This window comes from Argentina silus (genome assembly GCF_951799395.1).
Source record: "Argentina silus genome assembly, chromosome: 4".
NCBI lineage: Eukaryota > Metazoa > Chordata > Actinopteri > Argentiniformes > Argentinidae > Argentina > Argentina silus.
In genome coordinates, this window is record NC_139658.1 from 20278027 (window position 1) to 20300526 (window position 22500).

At 45.9% G+C, this 22500-nt stretch overlaps 4 protein-coding genes across 8 annotated transcripts in view; 2 read left to right on the plus strand and 2 right to left on the minus strand.

Moving 5' to 3' along the window:
- LOC310804131 (uncharacterized protein) overlaps nucleotides 1-748 on the minus strand; it is a 10238-nt gene extending 9490 nt beyond the window's left edge. The window contains exon 1 of the mRNA XM_083669237.1: nucleotides 371-748. Coding sequence (XP_083525363.1) covers nucleotides 371-520 — 150 coding nt within the window. The 5' untranslated portion in view covers nucleotides 521-748. The remainder of the gene's footprint in view (nucleotides 1-370) is intronic.
- Nucleotides 749-2304: 1556 nt separating this feature from the next.
- Nucleotides 2305-10486, minus strand: LOC310803532 (LETM1 domain-containing protein LETM2, mitochondrial-like). Its single transcript, XM_083668347.1, has 11 exons — nucleotides 10110-10486; nucleotides 9379-9436; nucleotides 8700-9162; nucleotides 7243-7386; nucleotides 6943-7083; nucleotides 6498-6701; nucleotides 6062-6181; nucleotides 5853-5972; nucleotides 5615-5722; nucleotides 5316-5387; nucleotides 2305-5120 (listed from the first exon to the last, which is right to left on the minus strand). The coding sequence occupies exons 2-11, from the start codon at nucleotides 9423-9425 to the stop codon at nucleotides 5070-5072; spliced, it is 1470 nt and encodes a 489-aa protein (XP_083524473.1). The 5' UTR covers nucleotides 9426-9436; nucleotides 10110-10486; the 3' UTR covers nucleotides 2305-5069.
- Nucleotides 10487-13405: 2919 nt separating this feature from the next.
- LOC310802946 (phospholipid phosphatase 5-like) lies at nucleotides 13406-19803 on the plus strand. 5 transcript variants are annotated; one of them, XM_083667575.1, is made up of 8 exons: nucleotides 13406-13564; nucleotides 14140-14321; nucleotides 14591-14699; nucleotides 15641-15731; nucleotides 16252-16315; nucleotides 16771-16895; nucleotides 17521-17691; nucleotides 18554-19803. In XM_083667575.1, exons 1-8 carry the CDS (start codon nucleotides 13556-13558, stop codon nucleotides 18727-18729), a joined length of 927 nt encoding a protein of 308 aa, XP_083523701.1. In that variant the 5' UTR covers nucleotides 13406-13555; the 3' UTR covers nucleotides 18730-19803. The 5 variants fall into 5 exon arrangements, with proteins under 5 accessions (XP_083523701.1, XP_083523702.1, XP_083523700.1 ...); XM_083667576.1 differs by having other exon boundaries at nucleotides 14145-14321; XM_083667574.1 differs by having other exon boundaries at nucleotides 14204-14321.
- A 1009-nt stretch (nucleotides 19804-20812) lies between these two features.
- Nucleotides 20813-22500, plus strand: part of LOC310803669 (triacylglycerol hydrolase DDHD2-like) — a gene marked incomplete at its 5' end in the record, with an annotated part of 7553 nt that continues 5865 nt past the window's right edge. The window contains 6 exons of the mRNA XM_083668522.1: nucleotides 20813-20942; nucleotides 21113-21345; nucleotides 21443-21532; nucleotides 21642-21741; nucleotides 21886-21975; nucleotides 22191-22344. Of these exons, the coding sequence (XP_083524648.1) occupies nucleotides 20813-20942; nucleotides 21113-21345; nucleotides 21443-21532; nucleotides 21642-21741; nucleotides 21886-21975; nucleotides 22191-22344 (797 nt within the window). The remainder of the gene's footprint in view (nucleotides 20943-21112; nucleotides 21346-21442; nucleotides 21533-21641; nucleotides 21742-21885; nucleotides 21976-22190; nucleotides 22345-22500) is intronic.

A 22500-nucleotide genomic window follows, 5' to 3' on the forward strand; every position in this document is an offset into this window, starting at 1 on the left:
GACCCACCTTTTTACATCTGCATAGGGTTGCCCGTAGCAACTCCCCCCCCCCCACGTCGATGTTATTGTGTACCCTATGTATATGCTTTTATTTACCTGATGTGTTTTATTTATATGTTTTGTCTATTGTTTGTATAGTGTGTCAAGACCTCGGTGAGAATGCACTTTAAAGCAAAATAAGCTTGAGAAGAAAAGAGAGAGAGAAAAGAGGAGAGGAGAAAGGGAGAAGGAGGAGAAGGAGACGAGAACTGGTGACTATTCTCTAACCTTGTAGACCTTCCCGAAGAGGAGAGGAGAGGAGAGGAGAAAAAGAGAAGAAGAGAAAGGAGAACGAGGAGCAGGAGGCTAGTCTTGATAACTGTTCTCTAACCTTGTAGACCTTCCCGAAGGCTCCATCTCCCAGCTCCCCCTGCAGCTCCCAGGATGCCCTGGGGTCCACATCCCTGCGCAAGTTCTCATACTGACGCACCCTCTTCTTCTCTGCTCCCAGACCGAAGATACGCAGCAGCAGGGACGCCATCTCCTCTTCATCCACCTTCCTCTTCCTCCAGGCTCCTCTTCCCCCTCCCCACCTCCTTGCCCTGTCTGGGTGTGTCTGCTAGAACCTCCCCCAACACTACCCTTGCACAAACACACAGACACACACACACACAGCACCACCCTCGGTCACACACACCACAACCCCGGGTGTTTCCAACAGCTTGAGTTTCCCAGTGTCATCTTTAAGTCTCCTGTCCTACTGGGGTTCATTTGTCCTGTAGCTACAGAGACAGAACACCACCCTCTGGCGTGGTTCTACACCGTCAGAGTGGAGTGTCAGAGATCCACTGTGGGTGGAGACAGATGATAAAGGTCTCTGACTGCGTGCACCTCTCTGGGCCAAAGGAAACTGTTACACTCACCACATCCTCCGCAGAGACGAGAACGAGATAACAAGGTGCAAAAGAAGCCTGCAGTGACGTTGATTGTGGGGCACAACGGTCTTGTTCATTTAGAGGCAACTGGATTCTCTGTAGTTGAAATTGATCTCGAAAGATGGCCAAAAATGAAGACTCTACTAACTGGATGCAGCATCTTTCTGACTTAAGGACAACCTGTTGCTGTTGTTGAGATGATTCAGGTTATTCTGGAGCCCCATGAGTTTCTGTATCAGCTATAAATACACTAGGGAGACTTTCATGTTTCCGTTGGCCACGTCTGCGTCCCCTCTCCCCCCTCTCTGAGGTGCCAAGCCACATCCAGACGTCCATATTGGCGCCAGTAGATAGATGTATATAGTCTATATACAGACATGTATACAGTCTAATTATTATATATTTAGGCACATGTTGCATATTGCCATGAACTCACCCCTTCACCCCTGACCTATGCACTGACATGAAGATCAGGAAGGACTATAGCGCGCATGTGTGTGTGTGTGTGTGTGTGTGTGTGTGTGTGTGTGTGTGTGTGTGTGTGTGTGTGTGTGTGTGTGTGTGTGTATAACGGTAAACTAGTGGGCTTCAGGAAGGCTGGGTGGAGTTTTCGGCCTCACAAAGCTTCACTCCCACTACAATATAACCAAGCTGTCTGGCTATACAGATTGTTCTGCTGCAGTTCCTTAGCCTGCCAGTTGGTGTCACTGCAGCTTTGTACCTCCCAGCTTTGTCTCAGTGCTGTGACCAGCAGACAAAGAAGCAGAGTTCGAGTCTACCTCCCTGAGCTTTAGTTCTCTCTGACACCGGTCACAATATAGGTTTACCTCAGCCATGGCTCTACCTCTTGTTTACATCTTTACATTCAACCAGCTGGTGGGACATAAACAGGACAGCTGGTGGGCCATAAATCAGTTTGAAATGTCACCCCAGTCACCCCATGTGTAACTCTAGACACCAGGACTAGCTCAGTTTAGCCTATCACCCCATGGGTCACCCTAAATATTCATACAGTGCGTCCTTCCCTCTAACTGCAGCTCTGCACTGGCCTATAAACAGCCAAACTGGTGAAAGTGATTGGTGAGTAGGTTTCCATACACTAGAGAGAGGAAATCACTCCTGACTTTTGAGATGCGCCCCAACCCCCGCCCTGGCGAAACCTGAGTGAATGTATGTAATGTATGGTGTGGCCTCCGGCCCTGCGTGTCCTGTTATATGTCTAGTAATAACCAGGAAACATTGTGTACTGTGCAACTGGATAACAGTGAATCTCAAACCTTGAAAGTAATAATCAATTCCACATTATAGCATTGTCTCCATCTGCATCGACATCAAGACAATGGATTTAGAGAAGACACACAGAACACATAGAACACACAGAAGAGCAGAATGTGATTGAATTATCTTTTAATGCCGTCAATTTGTTTTCCCAACTCTCTTTCAGACAGAATGACGTACAGTACTGGGAAGCAGAAGCTGCTACAGACGCTTCAGGACAGGTACTGTATGTAGTGTAAACCTCATATGCAAGCTGTCTGTAGAGGCACCAACAGAGGAACAGGCTTGATAACATCATACTCATCTTTGAGTTAAACAAACTGTTGGCTGGTTTCCCGGACACAGATTAAGCCAGATCTTGGGCTAAATCGTATATTCGATGGCAACTTCTACTTTGGCGAAGTAGATTTAATCTGCATCTGGGGGACAGCTCCTGTGTGTTGGCCAGGTGTACAGCGGGATAGAGGTACCCCCAAGACAGGGCGGGAGCTACATCCAGAGTTACCTGGTCGCCATGACTACAGTGGAACATTGACATGTCAGGGATATGAAAAGGATTGAGTCAGGCCATCTCCGTGGAGATGAAACAACTTCTCCAGATCAGTGTTTCCCCTACCATTGAATCTGTTCCGCCCTGCCTAAAATCTTTTGACTTTCACAGGAATCAAGAGAAAATGACGGTAATGTCACCTCTGGATGCTCATTCAGAGGCCTACGGACCCCGCCTGAGAAGAAATCTGAAAGAAACACTGCTCCAGGTGGGATGTTTGTCAATGACTACTGGGATACATCATTCACTTATGCACTGAGGGTGGAATACTAACTCCAGATCTGCACGCTTAATTTGAATGATTGCACAAATTTCCCACTGACGTCAATGCAAGATTTAGGCCAATGTCAGAATTACACGTACAGACCTCGAGTTAGGATTCCAGCCAGTGATCAAAGCACAGTAGTTCACAGAGAGGTCAAATGCACAGGGTGATGATCAGCATGATTTAACACACGACAACAATGGAGTTGACAAAGGGACAGAAACAGGAAGAATTCTATACAGATAATCTCACCAGGTTCTAGAATCCCATTGTATGATTCTGACACCAGCAGCAACTGACGATGCAAGTTAAACATGTTACTGGAGGCCAGGAGGCTTCGGACTGATCTGAGAGAGTTGTCCTGGTAGAGACACAAGGCTGAAGGCATTTATTACTGTTGTTCACAAGGTGGAAACCAAGAGTTGAACTTTCTAGAAGTTTGTTCTTGAGTTCCGAGGTAAAGAGTTGACAAGGAAGCACCCGTCTGGTGCCTTCAAGGCAGACGATGAAACTGAAAAACCAATAAACCAAAAATCTTAGTAGCAAGTTCCATGAAATAAACCGTTAAATAAAAGTCTGTTTGTTCACATCAGACATTTAAAATGTCTACTTTATAGAGACTAGCGAAATAGAGTTGGTGGTTTCCAAATCGTAAATTTCACAATTATTTCCCATAACAGAAACAACTGACAATCAATAGCTTTGCAGGACATGTTTAGACACTGCAAGACAATGTATTTGTCAACTTATAGGCACCGTCTGGTATCAAATCAATTCATTGCTAGCCAATTAGTAATAATGACCTACATGTATGGCATCTCCTGAGGGACAATTTCTAGTGATTCTCCCTGGACTGCCTTCTGATGTGCCCAATTAAACTATGGGAGTGGATACCTGCTCCTAACCAGGACTGGATCGGACCAGACCAGACCACGCCTTTAAATATATGATTGCTGTATTTTCATATTAACTTATAATATTTTACAGTCTTGGAAAATAAAATAAAAAAGCAAAAATTGCTCTGATTTGCAATTGTTTTTCTGTTTTGTTTTTTTTACAGGGCAACTTAATGAACAATAACAATCTCAAGTTATCTTTTCTTTTTTACATGGGGAAACAGCATAGCGTGTTAACACATTAAATACGCAACATAAAACCCATCTGGGTCCAGACTGCAAGTTTCTGCTCGTACGCAGACCTAGCGTAGCGGCTAGCTAGCTAGCAACCTGGCTAACGATCTCCCAGGGGAGGGAACGACTACTTCCTCTGAACAAGGAAATTAAAATACCGCAAATTTTCACTATCAACAACGCGTCTGGAAAACGAAACAGAAGCACATGCGGCTTAATTTAGTCATAATATCAAAATAGTGTTAATATTAAGTTTGAATATTAAAAATTAGGACTGCCACTGCTGGTACTAGCAGTCCGGGCAGGTGGACTGCACTCAGCCATGGAAGGTTCAGGACAATAATATCATATATCTTACATTAGAATATATTTACACATTTACAGGGTTCCTGGCAGAGGGGAGAATGATTGTTCTTTTAGAAAGTTAATATTAAACCAAAACAACGTGGTGTGCTTAAGAGTGCAAAGTCTCCCGTGGTTGCATCACAATGTGATATGAGGCTGTGTGATATGAGGCGTCAAAGGTGAGAGGCCAGGAGACTGACCCATACCACTGTAAACATGGGAGCAGTATCCTGAAAAAAACACCCCTCTCTTTCCCTCCTCTCCCCTCTCTTCCCTTCCTCTCCCCACTTCTCCCGAGCGAAGGGACAGCGAAGGGACTCTGACTGGAAGAGGGAAGCTCTGTTGTTGTTGTTGTTGTCGTCGTCAGAGGTGTCCTTTTTGATGGGAGGAGATGAGACAAGCTCTATATGTTTTCGACCTTCAGCTGAGGCTCTTCTAAAGAGGGGTGGGGTGGTCTCCCTAGTTAAGGAGTGCAGAAGGGGGTGGTGGGGGCGGGCGGGCGGGGGGGGTTGGAGGTGTCAAGTAGCCCCATGTCACATAGCTTCCCTCAGCAGTCTGTAGCAGAGGACTGTGGGGGATGGAGTCCTTCACATCTTGGCAGCCATCTTGGCTTGCTGGGCCAGCTCAGCACTTTTAGCCTGAGCAGAGAGGAATTAGAGAGAGAGGAGTTAGAGAGAGAGAAAGAGAGAGGAAAAGGTAGAGAGAGAGAGAAAGGAGGAGGTACATAGAGAGAGGGGGTGAGAAACGTGTAAAAGATGGGCGGACGCTTCATAAGATGTTATGGATCCATATCAGAGAGATAAGGAGTTGACGATAACAGCAGGACTACTCACATGTATGAGCTGGGCCTCCGGGGAGGGCATCTCCATCTCCAAAACCCTGGCCTTGTCCAGCAGACTCTCCACCTGGGGGGGGGGGGGTATATGTTTAAGCCAGAAGGTACAAGAGGCCATGGTATATGGTGAATAAACCACAGCTAAGGGGTGTTGTTAGGCACGATGCAAAACCGAAACACCAAATTTCAAATAAAGAATCAAAACCTTCTTGGGTTTTTTAAATTATTTTTTTTATCCATTTAGCTATAACAGTCACATAAACCCCGCCCCCCTACGAGGTGCACACAGTATCATACCTTCCTGTCCATGACGATAGGGGCGGAGTCAACCAGCTCCTCCAGAGAGGCGTTGACGGGAGTGTCTTTGACAGCGGCTTCGCTCTCCGCAGGAGGGGGCGTGGCCTTCTAGAGAGGAAACAGGGAAAGACAGGGGGTCAAGGACAGCGTGCGTGTATGTGTGTATGTATGTATGTGTGTCTCTGTGTGTGTGTGCGCATGTGTGTCTCGGTGTGTGTGTGCGTGCATGTGTGTGTACCTCCAGTTTGACCACGGGGGGGATGACGAGGGGTTTGGGCTTCAGGTCTGTCAGGTACATAGCTCTAGACATGAGCAGCAGAGATGGAGGCACATTCTCCTTCAGGTGGAGATCCAACCACTGGGGGGGGGGGGGAGAGAGAGAGGTCATTAACAATTGAAACCATTTATAGAGGGAGAGGGAGGAGGGGTGTGAGGAAGAGGGTGTACCTGTTGCAGTTGGTGCAGTAGTTGTTCGGTCGTCAGCCCCAGCGACCTCATTCCTCTGCTATGGCAGGCAGCCTGCAGCTCGGACACACTCATTGCCGCCACGCCCTCTGTAGCAATCATCTACACACACACACACACACACACACACACACACACACACACACACACACACACACACACACACACACACACACACACACACACACACACACACAACTTCGTTACAATGTGCCAAAAGGTGCAATGTGTGCAGGTGCCAACATGTTCAGAGAGAACAGGGCGTGTGAAAGGCATGGTTTATATGACACACTTCGGCTGCAGAGGGATTAGATAACATGCACTACACAGGCATGTAGACATGTTGGGACTATGAATTTCCCTGATGTTTTGTGTGTGTGTGTGTGTGTGTGTGTGTGTGTGTGCGTGTTCCTCTCACCTCGTCGTCAGCCTTGATGGTGCGTAGCTGCATCATCAGCTGGAAGCGGAGCAGGTTGTTGGTTCCTATTGGCTGCAACTCCAGCAGCTTACACAGAGCCACCAGCTGGGGGCGCTCTAGGTGCTCCAGCGTCAGCTCGTCCTCAAACAGCTTGGAGAATTTGACAATGTCCTTGGTGGTAGGCTGCTCTCCTGTGCGACGCACCTGGTGGGGGGTGGGGGGCACAACACAGCTTGAGAGAACACCTATAGGGGGTTAAGGAGGATAGACTAGGGAATAGGGGGTAAGTGTGTAGGGCTCTAGAGGTTAGGGTGTAGGGCTCTAGGGCTTAGGGGGTAAGGGTGTAGGGCTCTAGGGGTTAGGATGTAGGGCACTAGGGGTTAGGATGTAAGGGTTAGGGGGTAAGTGTGTAGGGCACGAGGGGTTAGGGTGTAAGGGTGTATACCTTTTGGACGTATGTGGAGAACTGCTGGGTCTCGTCGCCTACGCTCTGGGCCTTGTTCCTGCGGGCCATCTCCCCGATGGTCTCCTGGAGGAACTTGGCCAGTTCCAGCTTGGCAGCCAAACCTTTCTTCTGCTTCTCCTCCTGAACAACACAACACCACCTCATTAGCTCACCCGTCACTCCCATCAACGGAGCACTGCGTGTGTTTGTTTGAGTGTTAGTGCGTTTGTGTGTGTGTGTGTGTGCATGTTAGAGTGTTTGTGTGTCTGTTACGTGTGTGTGCGTGTGTGCTCTGCTTGCCTTCTTGGTCTCGGTCTCGAAGGTTGAGGGCAGCATCTCAGGGAAGAGCTTCAGGAAGACAGGAAGCAGGAATTCCATGAAGGGCACGATGATGAAGAGGGAAAAGGGAACCAATCGGAACAGGTCCGCACACGTCCTAAGGAGCTGTGGGGGGTGGAGTCAAGGCATGAGGTCACATCTTCACATTCATCAAAACGTTGGTTCACCACAACATGCTGTGAACTGAACACACCGCTGTAGGTGTAGCAGAGGTAGGTGATTTGGAATCACACTTGTGTGATGAGGTAGCCTTATATGACGAGGATGTCCTCTTGGTCTAACGGTAGACACTTGTGTCTTCCACGCGGGAGATCCGGGTTGGAACCCTGGCCATCACATAGGCTTCACATAGGTTACAAAATAATGTATAGTCATTGTACTGCAAGTCGCTTAGGATAAAGCCGTCTGCTAAATATCATATATTATCAAGGTTTCTAAGGTGCAAACTGCCCTGTCTGTGACATCATTGGCCCTCTAACCAATTCCTAGCACTGTTGACTGGTAATACATTTTCTTTTTTTCCTCTAATAGGAAACACATGCAGAGATGCAGCTGCCTGTAGAACAGGTGACCAGTAATTCCATTCCTGGCATAGTTGGTCTCATCAAATGAAACGCTAACCTCAGGACCTCATGTGATCTCAGAACCTCAGGGGTTAGCAGCTAGGCAAAGCACAGTGGCATGCTTCTGTTATGTGTTATTACAGTGTTATTACAGCATCACCAACAACAACACTGTGGAGTGTTGGCTAGGATATGAGGTTAGGGACAATGCACCAGCGCTCTATTCATTCCAGAAACTGCCAGGCTGTCACTGTGCTGATTCAGCAACACTGTCCATAGAGGACACACAGGTGACGCTGTATGTATGTCCATAGAGTACACACAGATAATGTATGTTTGTTTGTCTGCCTGTCTAACTGCCCATAGAGAACACACAGATGACGCATGTCTGTCTGTCCATGGAGTACACACAGGTGATGTATGTTTCTCTGTCTGCCTGCTTGCGTACCTGTCTGCCTGCCTGCCTGTCTGTCTGTCTGCCTGCCTGCCTGCCTGTCTGTCTGCCTGCCTGTCTGTCTGTCTGTCGTAGCAGAGCCACTACAGTGATGAGACGAGTAACATCCCGCAGGTAAAATGACTCAACCCAGACACTGGGACATGCCAACTATGTGACAGCCCCGCTGCAGAGGCGTGCAAGAGACTCTCCAGGCTAAATACAGAACAACAACCTCAGGATAATCGCATATGTAACAGACACAGGTTATGACCTAAAGTCTCCTTATCTCTGCTCTGTCAATGTAATCGAAGGCTCGTTTTCAACGTCCAAAGGCCACAAGTCAAGTCATCCTTGAGGCCTTCAGGTTTACATAGGATCACACAGGCCGTCCTGCTGGACATAGAGGGCGGTGGTCCTACCCTCCTGCGCTCCCTCCTGGTGAGCTGTTGGCCATGCAGTAACCTCCACACCATCCTCCCCGCGATGTTGGTGTCGATCCCCAGCAGACGGAACCCATGGTAGTAGTGTTTCAGCTCGTCCAGCACCCTCTGTCCAATAGACTTCCGTCCTACAGCTCTCTCTGGCGCAGCGCTGAGTGCAGGGGCCGGCTGCGCCGCTGTGGCAGCGGGGACTGAGTCACTCTGGGCGGGGACAGCGTCCCCTGTAGGCCCCTTAACTTCCTGGAGCCTGGCGCATGACTCGTGAAGAAAGCGAATGGGAACGCAGGCTAGTCGGTGGTGGCGGTCAGTACTCCCGTGAAAGACGGGCCTCGGTATGTGTGTGGGTTGGGCAGTCCTGCTAGAGAAGTCCGACAGGTAGCGAACACATGTCGCGGAAGGGAGGGAGGCGCAGTTCCGCCGTTTGGAGAGCAAATAGGACCCCCTGCAAGGTAAATAGCAGAAAATTCAAAAATAAATTAATCAACGTTAAAAGCATAAGTTGTCACAATTCCATTGTGTGAAAGAAATGCAGATGAGCCTTCAACTGACACATTAGGTAAGCCCTAGGCCCTAGACCAAAGATATACAACGATATAAAGCACATTATGAATTAGGGCATTACATAGTTGACTTTTTCATAGCTGGTTACATGTCTCACCTTGATCTAGTCACAGCAATCAGCACTTGAGATCCAAACACGACCATGACGGGACGTCCTGAAATATCAACAACAACAGTCTGGTTAACCAACCCGGCGGCTACATTATGTTGTGGCAATCACGGGAAACAAACAACACGTCAGGGCTTCTCGAACGAAAGTGACTAATGTCACCACAGCCCTTCTAAAGTATATACATTGTCTGATGTTACACAATACTGCCGCCTCCGGTGAACAGTTGAAGCGGCCCGGCAGCTGGCCACGGGTTGCTCCACTCACGTGTCGGCATATTAGGTCGTTATTATCTCAGCTTGATCACACAACAACCATGGCCCAGGCAAGGCTAGACACACTTGGCTTGCTATATGTAACTACAGATTTTGCAAACCTGGTGCATTATGTCGGTTATATAAAAAATCGAGCATTTAAGACAAACCGAGCCTTGCTATAATAAGCAGTTGTGTAAGCAGCAGGGAACTTGCATAACGTGACGACAACTATTGTACAAATAGCGAAAGCCGGTGGCAAGGCCCGGACGATAGATAGCGGCTGGATTTCAGCACACACTCAACGAAACTATCGTTTATAAATCGTTGAACAGCGACATAAAACCAACAGTCAATCACTGTTATGGATTGAGAATATAATATGTATACCGTTTTAAATATAGTTCAACGCATCCGTATTTCAACAAGCCGTAGTAGGAAGGCTTGCTAGGATAGATAATTTACCTTATGAAAAGTTATTAGTCCGTTACTAGACGATTCCTCATGTAGAACTCCTTGGTACTTTTCCGTGTCCTTGTTAAAAAATATTCCACTGCTCGATGGCGACCATTCGGCTGACAGATCGGGTTACTGACTGCAGCGGTGGGAGGCAGACCTGCGCAGAACCAGACCGGAGCTAGCCTGCCAGCTAGCTAGCTATCGTACAGGGGTCAAATTACAACTCAGCATCTGAGCATCACACACTGTTGTCTGAGATACCGCAACCCGGAGCGAACAGAGAACAGATTGTAGAGTATCTTTTAGAAATTACACTCGTCACACAATCTAGTCGAGAGAGAAATATTGATGTTACTAAGGCACTATTTAAATCAACAGATCCAATGTCATTATTTTCTGGCAGGTAGTCCTTGGTGACGCTAAGGAACCACGAAGGGGGAGTAGGGGTGTGGTTTAATGGATAGCAGTGACGACCAATGATAGCACGGGTAACTCCCTTTACAGGACTGGTGGAGACCAATCAGTTGACTTCTGCCTGGTCGGGGCGGATGCTCCTCGCTAGCGCCCCCAATGGCACAACGGCGCAATTGCAGTTATGCTGGTGTGTGTAGAAACCGATGGTGTGACCAAAACTCCATCTTACGATTTACATGTGAATGATTACAGTGACAGTGTTGTTTGATCTTGTTTTTGCGGACTCGATTTTGTAGAGTCCGCTTTATCATGTCCATAACCGTCTGAAGTTTATTAGAGAATAACTGTACGGCTCTTTATCACTATTGCGTGTATTATCTCTCTTCACAATTACTCATATAATTGCCAATTAATTCAATAGATTTCTGCTGCATAACTATGATATGCGTAATACTCGCTTAATGTTTCTTCAGCTGCCCCTTTGAAGAACCACTGAGATGGTTCTACAGTACATGGAACCAAAGGGTTCAAATCACTAAATGGTCTAGCGCCTGAATACCCGTCAGATATGCTTTCAGTTTACAGTCCATCGAGACCTCTCAGGTCCTCTGACACTGGTCTTTTAGTCATACCCGGGGCGAGGACAAAGAAATACGGGGAGGCAGCTTTTAGTGTCTATGGTCCTCGCCTCTGGAATAACCTACCTCATGAGCTTAGGGTGTCACAACCATTAACACTTTTAAAAGAAACCTCAAGACACACCTTTTTAACTTAGCTTTCTCTTAATTCATTTACACTTCTATTTTTGTTTTCTTTTTATTTACCCTCTTAATCCATTATTATTTCTATTTCTATTCTATTCTCTAGGTATATATGTATATATGTATGTATGCTTGTATGTATGCTTGTATGTTCTGTACTTATGTATTTTCAATTTTACTGTTAAGCACCTTGTATTGCAATTTTGTATGAAAGGCGCTATATAAATAAAGCTTGATTGATTGATTGATTGATATGCCTTAAACATCTGGCTGACAGTTGATGGTGTTTCTCAATCACACTAAAAACATTTGCTACAAGAATATTAATGTCATATACTAGTTGTTGAAATTCAATAAACTTCTTAGTTTTATGTTGTTGTTGTTTTTTTAAATTATTATTATTATGTTTTCTTTATGATTGTATCTTCCCAACAACCAAGATATTGAACAAATATCTATCAAGAGGTTCCCATTTGTAGACACTAGTCCTTTATCCTCACCCAGAGTGTGTTTTGAACAGAACAAAATGTGATTGCAGAATAGAGGTTACAATATGTCCTATTATAGCAGACATGCTCTGCTGCAGACAGACTATCTGGGTCAAGAAGGGTGACTGCTCCAGGAGAGACTGGGGATCTGCCCACAGTTTACCCTTGATCTGTACGACTGGACTATTCTTACACCTGTTAACTACTACACAGACGATTCTACTATTAGACAAAGGATAACAAGCTGTTGAATGAATTAATGAGGACAAATAAGAACAAGACCAGAGATAGTTTCTTTGAAATACTGTAGAGCACACTTTGAATTAAAAGAACTAGTTCCCTAACTCTCAAACCTGGTGTTAACCCTGTGTATCTTTCTATCTAAACTTACCCTAAAATGTATATAACCTGTTGCATGATATTGAGTGTATGAGTGTAATATTGTTTGCAATTCTGTCATCAGAAGTTCTCGCGAGAAAGAGAAACTCTCCCTCCCTCTGCTGTGTACAGAACAGTATGTCCTGTTCTCTCAATCTGCCTCTCCCCTCCCGCTTGCCTTGTGTGGGACTGGGAGAGAGCGTCTCTCCTCCCACCTGGTCTCGTCGGGGACTAGGAGAGCCCCTCCCCTTCCCTCCCACCTAGTCTGGTCTGGGACTGGTGGATATTAACTTCAAGTCAACTGTCTGGTTGAACCTGTTCTTCTGCAGCTGCAGCTCAGTAGGTTGGAGAAGCTGGGTTGCCAAATTTGGCTAATTCTTAGTGAATTTGGTGGGATTTCGGCCCTGGTTGAGCTGGAATACACTGTACAGTAGTGGCAACTTCATCACCTCTGAAATGACATGATACAGTACGTCACAGGGGGACAACTAGGGTGAGGATTGCAGGTGTTACAATGTATGAACCTGGATTCTTGTAATAGTTTGTCTGACGTCAAAAACCTTTGTGTTTAGGCCTATACATTACGTAAATCATCTATTCACAGTTTCAACTAAAACTAAAAGTTGCTCAGCTCAGAACCATTCTCACATCTCAACACTGTTACATTACTAAAACATAAATGTAATTTAATTATCATACATGAGAAATAACTAATATGATGACTTGTATTCGTTGTCTTGCCAAAGTGCCATTGAAATTAAAAATATCGTATAAATCTATATAAACTTCCTGGACTTTCTATACTTTCTCCCTTCTTGTATGCAAGGCTACAATAACTCCTAGTAACCTCCTACACCGTTGGTCCAGCTCCCCCTCATCCTTGCAGTATCCTACCTGTCCACAGACCGCATCCATGAGGAATTACTGCCCTTCAGATGCACATAGGAGTTAACGGCAGACATGTTCAGTAAACTTGTGTCAAATATACCTGAATTTGATATTGTCTTATGGCATTTAGTTTTTCATCCCGACAATTAAACATATACATTTAGATTTTTTGAGTTACAACTTTGTCCATCATTTCCATTATCAATGAGCATTCTTGCCCCTACTTAATTCCATGCTTGTAGTAGGCTTGTAGTAGCTCGGGATGTTTCTGAACGAACTCCGATTGATCGTTCATCCGCATAGACTCTAGATGTCGCTCACATTCCATGACGCGCAGGTCTCGTCTTCCGCAGTCAATTTCGGTGATCTCTGACAGAACGGGTTCAGGTTGAGCTAGTTACCTGAACAGGTCGTGCGGCATAGGGGTGGGCAGCGCTACAATGGTTTGATATGCGATACGACAGAGGAAAGTGCGGTCAAACTTTCCGTCTCTCACGGCCACAGTTATCACTGTCATCCTTGGATGCGAAAGGTGTGTATGATGCGTAAGAGACAAGGGGGTAATTGCAGTAGCCGTATGTGGTCGTCAAAGTCAGGTTGGTAGGTAGTAGTCCTACCATGTCATACCAAATAACCATGATTTTAGGCACACGTCCATCTATCGTATCAGTGAGTGTACGTGTCATCTTTACAACGGGCGAAGAAGGTCAAGGGTTGTAGGCTGTGCTGTCAGTTCTCGATCTAGTTCTCTATCTCTTCGTCTCTCAGTTTGGTGAGTTATATTCCATCGTTGTAAATTAAGTGACTGGATCATAGAAGTGGAGACGTGTCAATTTGTTTACACTTTGATGGTATCACTTACAGCAGTGTGATACAACATGTTAGAAAAGCTATATTTGTAGCAGGCTAAAATGTTATCAGTACATTTAATCAAAGTAGAGACGTGTAATGCGGTCTCTTATTGGCTGTGTGTTTGGATCAGGGATCATCACATGACACATCCTTCATCAGGGGTCTGACCATCTCTGGCTAAATCTCAAAAGACTTTGCTTTCTTCCTTCCTCGTGTCGTCTATCCTCACCTCCTTCTCCAAACTCATTGGAGGAGATCAGGTCTGGGCTTCCTCCTTTTGAGATTCAACCCCTGTCTCCTGTCTGTCGGCTGCAAGCAGAACCCCCTGTGATGGCTGACGCCAAGCCAGGCCAGAAGAAGGTGATGATGAGGAGAAGACAACGTAACAGTTTTGTCTCGGATGTGTTGATTCGTCTGCTGCTTCTAGCCATCTACCTGTGAGTGTTTAATGTACTTCCTGTCAGTGTTTAATGTACTTCCTGTGAGAGTCTAATGTACTTCCTGTGAGAGTCTAATGTACTTCCCGTGAGTGTCTAATGTACATGTTTGGTTGAACTGTCACTGTGATTTTATACCTGTCTGTGTGTGTAACTCAGCTGTGGAGAGCACAGCAGGTGCTTTGGGAAGAATCTCCATTTGTCACGTTGAATGAATTTATTGTCAAGCACTAAGTATGTTGTTGATGTTGTTGCTGTGTTGCTGTTAGTATGACAGAGCAGCTCCCTCCCTTCATACGTGAGATCCAGCCTGAGGAGCTGTGGCTCTACAAGTTCCACCATGTGCAGAACGACATTGTGCCCAACGCCCTCATGTTCGTAAGTAGTACGCTAGTACCCTACCTCACTCATGTTTGTAAGTAGTACACTAGTACCCTACCTCACTCATGTTCGTAAGTAGTACACTAGTACCCTACCTCACTCATGTTCGTAAGTAGTACACTAGTACCCTACCTCATTTATGTTTGTAAGTAGTACACTAGTACCCTACCTCATTTATGTTCGTAAGTAGTACACTAGTACCCTACCTCATTTATGTTTGTAAGTAGTACACTAGTACCCTACCTCACTTATGTTTGTAAGTAGTACGCTAGTACCCTACCTCACTCATGTTCGTAAGTAGTACACTAGTACCCTACCTCACTTATGTTTGTAAGTAGTACGCTAGTACCCTACCTCACTCATGTTCGTAAGTAGTACACTAGTACCCTACCTCACTTATGTTTGTAAGTAGTACACTAGTACCCTACCTCACTCATGTTCGTAAGTAGTACACTAGTACCCTACCTCACTCATGTTCGTAAGTAGTACACTAGTACCCTACCTCATTTATGTTTGTAAGTAGTACACTAGTACCCTACTTCATTTATGTTCGTAAGTAGTACACTAGTACCCTACCTCATTTATGTTTGTAAGTAGTACACTAGTACCCTACCTCACTTATGTTTGTAAGTAGTACACTAGTACCCTACCTCACTTATGTTCGTAAGTAGTACACTAGTACCCTACCTCACTCATGTTCGTAAGTAGTACACTAGTACCCTACCTCACTCATGTTCGTAAGTAGTACACTAGTCTAGAACACTACCTCCCTCATGTAGTACACTAGTCTAGAACACTTCCTCCCTCATGTTCCTAAGTAGTACACTAGAACAATTGCTCCGGTCTTCCACGTGGACTTGGGTTCAAACCCTGTCTGTTACATTTTATCGAGCTCTTATTAAGCCTGCTCTGACGCTGTGATGTCCTGTCTGTTTCAGAGCATTGCTCTGTTCACCCCGCTGATTGTCATCATGCTGTTTGCCTTCATGGACAAGACACAACACAACGACATCAAAGAATCTTCTCTAGGTGGGTGACAACAGGGTAAGCTTTCCCTTTAAGACAGACCAGCCAGGGGCGCTTAGTGGCGTAGCACACTAATGCGCATGCCACGTAATCGCAAGGTTCCTGGTTCGATTCCGACCCTCGACATATCTTGCATGTCATCCCTCCTCTCTCTCACCCATCCTTCCTGTCAATCTCTACTGTCTCTATCCCAATAAAGCAGAAATGCCCTAAAAAAAAAAAAAAAAAAAAAAAAAAAGACAGACCAGCCTGTTTGATAACTATCCTTTTAAGACTGACCAGCCTGTTAACTATGCCTTAAGTTATTTAATAAAGCTCATATATCGCCTTATAGATGCTCATAGCTCATGAGCTTGTTCTGACTCATTATGAGCCCTTTGGTTTTACAGTAATGTACACATAGGCTACATGTTGACTATCTGTTCAATACAACACTGCCTTCCACTGTCTCTTCTACAGTTAGTTAATAGCAGGAGGACAGTGACAGCATCTCTCATCTTTAACACCTCTGTCTCTCTGTCAGCTGTGACTCTGACCCTGGTACTCAACGGGATCTTCACCAACGCTGTGAAGCTGTCCGTGGGCAGGTGAGGATGAGAGTGTAGTACCCTCTGGTGCTGCAGTTACCATAGTTACCACACCTGTGTTCCTGGGACAGCCTCTGGGCCTTGTCTCTCATATCCTGTGATATAGTGTATACTGTACACTCCTGTCCTACCCTGTGTTGTTTGTGATGGTATGATCCTGTCCTACCCTGTGTTGTTTGTGATGGTATAATCCTGTCCTACCCTGTGTTGTGTGTGATGGTATGATTCTGTCCTACCCTGTGCTGTGTGTGATGGTACAGTCCTGTCTTACCTAGTGTTGTGTAATGGTACGCTCCTGTCCTACTCTGTGCTGTGTGATGGTATGATCCTATCCTGTGTGTTGTTGTTGTTGTAATGGTATGATTTCCTAGCCTGTGTTGTGTGTGATGGAACAGTCCTGTCCTACCCTGTGCTGTGTGTGATGGTATGGTCCTGTGTTGTGTGTGATGTCACAGGCCGCGTCCAGACTACTTCTACCGTTGTTTCCCAGACGGTCAACTTAACACGGAGCTGCACTGCAGCGGCAACCCAGACGTGGTCATGGATGGCAGGAAGAGCTTCCCCAGCGGACACTCCTCATGTGAGAGCACAGCTGTAGTATACACTCCTCTGTAGTATACACTCCCTCTGTAGTATACACTCCTCTGTAGTATACACTCCTCTTATAGTATACACTCCTCTGTAGTATGCATTCCTCTGTAGTACATAACTCCCTCTGTAGTATACACTCCCTCTGTAGTATACACTCCTCATGTGAGAGCTGGGTCAGGAAACATTCACAAAGTGAGGGGTTGAAACCATAGACATACAGTACCAGTCAAAAGTTTGGACACACCTTCTCATTCAATGGTTTTTCTTTTTTCTTCTTTTTTTTAAATTATTTTCTACATTGTAGATTAATATTGAAGACACCAAAACTATGAAGGAACACATTATGTAGTACAGGAATTATGTAGTACACAAAAAAGTGTTAAACAAACCAGGATATGGTTTATATTTTAGATTCTTCAAAGTAGCCACCTTTTGCTTTGATGACAGCTTCGCACACTCTTGGCAAGGTGTGTCCAAACTTTTGGTACTGTACTGTATACATTCTGTATTTATATACATCATTGGTTAAAGCTTAACCTTGCCCCTCTCCTCTCCTCTCCTCTCCTCTCCTCTCCTCTCCTCTCCTCTCCTCTCCTCTCTGTGTGGTACCGTAGTTGCGTTTGCGGGTCTGGGGTTCACAGCGCTCTACGTGGGGGGCAAGCTGCACTGTTTCAGCCCAGCGGGGCGTGGCAACGCCTGGAGACTGTCTGCCTTCCTCACGCCCCTCGTCTTCGCCACCCTCATCGCCCTGTCCAGGACCTGTGACTACAAACACCACTGGCAAGGTGACAACCACATCATTATTAACTAACTAACTAACTAACTAACTAAGAAATCTGCATAATAACTTTTAATCTCTGTAAGTCCACCACACACTAATTATTTAACTAAGCATAACTAGCTTTATTAAGTAAGTAAATTAACAGCTGTTCGTGCTACACAGCACATGTACAAAATTACACTGATTGGCGCAATTTTGACAACTGTGGTGAAAGGTGTGTCTTAATATACGCCATTTAGCTGACGCTTTTATTCAAAGCGACTTACATTGCAGTCAGTGCATACGTTTCAGTATATATGGTCCCAGCGGGAAGCAAACCGCCAACCTAAGCGTTCTTAGCACCACGCTTCATTAGCTGAGCCACAGAGGACTAAGGAGTCTCGCCATAGAGATTGTTTAGGAGTTTCAGGTGACGACGATTCATCATTAATAGGGTGCGGTGGAGAGCTAAGAGTGTCCTCAAGTCCTGTTGATGATGAAGTGTTACCTTATCTCCCCTCGCTGGGGTTGCTGGGAAATTCTAACTGTGGCAGTGTGTTCCTCCTGGTCCATTTTCATATATTTATAATAAGCCGGATTTTGTGTGTGTACAGGCCAATTCAGTCTATGAAAGATAAAGGCAAACCACATGACACACACAGCAAACAAACACTTCCAATACAATGCAAACATTTCAAGAGAACCCATAGTGCAGTTTTCCTTTATCCAGTATTGATTGAATTGGGTCCTATGTCTAAATATGGTGAGCTATGATGAGAATAATACCATTGATAAATCAATAGATTCATTGGTTCCATACAGTCTGTAATCAATGAAGAGGTAAATCATTCCACCTGTAACTCCTGTTCTGTCCTGTGATTGTCCAGATGTTCTGGTAGGTTCCATCCTGGGGGGCAGCATCTCCTACCTGTGCTACCGGCAACATTACCCCCCCCTCAACGACCCAAACAGCCACAGGCCCCTGCAGCATGGTCAGAGAAACCCTGTCCCTATAGCACTGGAGCGCAAGCAGAGCGACTCAGAACAGGTCCTACCTCTCTAGCCCTCTCAGCCCGTCCCTGATACTCCCCCTGCAGGCTACCTCCTACCTCCCTACCCCCCTCCCCCTACCTCCTCTGCTGGCCAGAGCTTCACAGGGCGGGGGTCATAACAGGGGTACAATGACTTATAGCGACCTCCTCTGTGCTGCCTGTGTGATTTAGGCAGATGGGCGGTACTGGAGACCGGATTACCAGGGTTACCTCTTCAGCTGTTGTGCTACAGTAAAAATGCAGTTGATTAATTATTAATGTGTATACCATCCCCGGAGCTGACATTATTGTGGAACTGGTTTATAATGACTTGAACGAATGTTGTCTACTAATAATACTGCACTGTCTCAATAAAGTTGGTTCAAAGGGATTGTGTGGACCCAGTAGTGATGCACTTTTCTTTACAACTGTCTCTGTAGCTCACTGTGTAACCTATCACTGTGGGCCAAGGTATCTGTGCAGTCTATCAGTGTGGGGACATCTGGAACATAGTGTTCTATCAGTGTATTCCACATCTGTAACATAGTGTTCTGTAGGAGAGGATTCTGAGCCCCCCCCCCTCTCCCCCCTCCCCAGTATGTAATCAGTGGCAGTAAGTTGGTATTTAGCCTTTAAACCCAGTCCAAACAACATGCCTGCATCACACGTTTTATTACAGGTGTGTTCAGTAGTCATCATGGACTGACTTATCTATGTTTGATTGTACATATAATAAAGGGTCTACACTTTATTGCCAAACAGTCAAATGTAAAACTCACAATCACTCCCACTCCTCAAAGCTTAAAAAAATAATAGAAAATACATGACAAGTCAGTATAGTTGGTGGTCTAAATGGCTTCATATTCCTATTCATATTCCTATGGCTTCATATTCCTCTGACCTCCTCTTTTAGTCCTGTTTCATCACTTAATCATCATGTTTAGTCGTCATGTTTATAATGTTTTTGTGAAGGAGTAGCTTTAACTTAATGTATGTGTGATTGTGTAGCCTAAATATAAAAGAGGGTCCTCAAATATCAGCTCACCAACCTTTCTTCAGTCCAATTGATCCTTGTAACCATTTCAAGCATTTCCCTCCAGTGCTTAAATAAGGTTCATTTCTGTTTCTGGGGTGACGACGGCTTATTAAAAAGAAAGCTGTTTATTTTCCCAAGTCTGTCTCTGTGTCTTCAATGTTGGCTCACAGTTCTAATAATATTTGTTATAGTTATTTTTAGAGGTGGTGAACTATGTTTGTCATCCAACAGTGAAACTGGGGACTTCCGGAGGTTTGCGCAATCAAATGAATCCCTCTACGGAACTCTGCCAGCGATTACATAGGCCTGTTGCATTGTGTTGGTATTTCCCTATCGTCATGGGAACTGACCTTTGAACATTAAACTGGTCAGTAAACTGGTGAGGATATTGTCACGTGGGCTAGGACCGGGAGGTAGTTGGGTCTGTGCTAGGACTGGCTCTTGTACAGTCCTGCTGAAGTCCTGCTGGAGGTGGTGGGGTGAAGCCTGCCGCAGAGGAGACCAACAGGAGTGTTTCATACCAACCCTTCATCCTCAGATACAGTAACCAGTCACCAGGTGAGCTTCTCTCTCTCTCTCTCTCTCTCTCTCTCTCTCTCTCTCTCTCTCTCTCTCTCTGTGTTTGGAATTGATTACTAATTGACTGTATCTCTCATTGATTTGTCATGGTAGAGATAGTGTACTCCATGGTTGTGTGTGTGTGTGTGTGTGTGTGTGTGTGTGTGTGTGTGTCTCTGTCTGTCTGTCTGTCTGTCTGTCTGTCTGTCTGTCTCTGTGTCTGTATGATGGTGTGTGTGAGTATTCTAATCTATGCTAGTCCTTTGCTGCCCCTTTAGCTGTGTATGAGTCTGTGCATCTTAACCATAACCTACTCTAACCATAACCATAACCTAACCATAACCTACTCTAACCATAACCTAACCATAACCGTACGATTCCTCTCTAAGTAGTCTGACATACGCCTCCTGTTGTTTCTCTGTGCTAGCTGTAGTACAGGCATGTGCCGAATAACCATGACCATATCTTAACCATATCCTAACCATAACCAAACGTCTTGTTTCTCTGTGCTAGCTACCATGATGGCCCAGCCATTGGAATACAGGCCTGTGCAGCACCACTGGTTCCACTGCCAGCAGCAGAACAGTCCCAACACCTGGGTTCCTTTCAACCAACGTGACTCTGACAGGCTGGAGGAGGCTCACACTCACGGTACGTACAGTAGCTAATGCCAACCCTAGCCTTACCCCTGACCCTGATCCTGACCCTGACCCTGACCCTGACTGTAACCCTAGCCCTAGCCCTAACCCTATGATGATGATGTTGATGGCAAAGATGATGATGATGATGATGATAGTATGATGTTTGGCTGCTTGGTGTAGCAGGGGAGACCAGAGTGAAGGGGGAGGTGCAGGAGGAGGTGCAGCAGCAGCAGCAGGAGGTGGTGGTGGCTACAGAGGGGAGGCGCTATGACGTGTGTCTGAGACAGAGGAGGCGCCAGGCGGTGTACTGGGAGGAGCCTCCCTCTGAGGTTAGACGATGTTCCTGGTTCCATAAAGGAGACAGGGAGAGCAGCTACACACCTTACCCAGAGGACATCAGTCTGGCCCTGGAGGTAACACACACACACACACACACACACACACACACACACACACATACACAGCACGCCAGCCTTATTCTGGAGGTAACGCGTGTGCGTGTGTCTACAGGAAGCCTACATGATGTCAGTGACTCTGGACGACTGGAAGAGGAGATTAGAGTTCTCTAGTGGAGAGACGGTGGTACTAAACAGCGCCATGGTAGGGCTCCCATTACACAGTATGACCTCACTATGTCTACTGGACTTCTAGTAGAGATGACATCACATTTACTGACTTGACCCTCTAAACCCTGTCCTGTCTCCTCCAGCTGATGACCCACCACCAGACCCCCTCGACCCCCTCAGAGCTGACACGACCCAGGACAGTCAAGCGGGGGCTGGAGGGGATAGCACTGGAGGTACCTGAGGGTGAGTCCTGTAGCACGTCTGTCTGCAGGGGGTGGGGGGGTGAGAGTAGAAGAAACCCTTTGTTATTCATCCAGGAGTACCAGTGATTTAGTATTGTTGTTGTTGTTGTTGTTAATGATGTTGTGGTTGTTGTTGTTGACCCAGGTGAGCCAGACAGGGTGGACCACCTAGTCTTCATGGTGCATGGCATCGGACCATCCTGTGATATACAAATGCGAGGTGTCGTTCAGTGTGGTACGACCTTTCACCTTTACCCTCTACGCCCTGTAATCTCCATAGACCTAATGAGGTTCCGATTCCTGTTTTTACAGAGATTCATGAAGCACTTATAATTAAACCTCAGAGGCACCTGAATGTAATGAAACTACATTTCAATCACCCTCCTTTCTCCCTCTCCCTCCCTCGGTCCCACCACCCCCTCTCCCTCTTTCCCTCTCTCTCTCCTGTAGTGAATGATTTCCGCAGTGCCTCTCTCAATCTGCTCAGCACTCATTTCAGCCAGAGCCAAGATGGCGTCTCACAGAGCCCCCATGGTGGCAGAGTGGAGTTCCTGCCTGTCAACTGGCACAGTGTGTTGCATGGAGACACAACCGGCGTGGACAAGTAAGAGACACAGTCAACTCACATTCTGATTACATCATCAACTTACATTCTGATTACATCATCAACTACATTCTGATTACATCGTCAACTACATTCTGATTACATCGTCAATTACATTCTGATTACATCGTCAACTACATTCTGATTACATCGTCA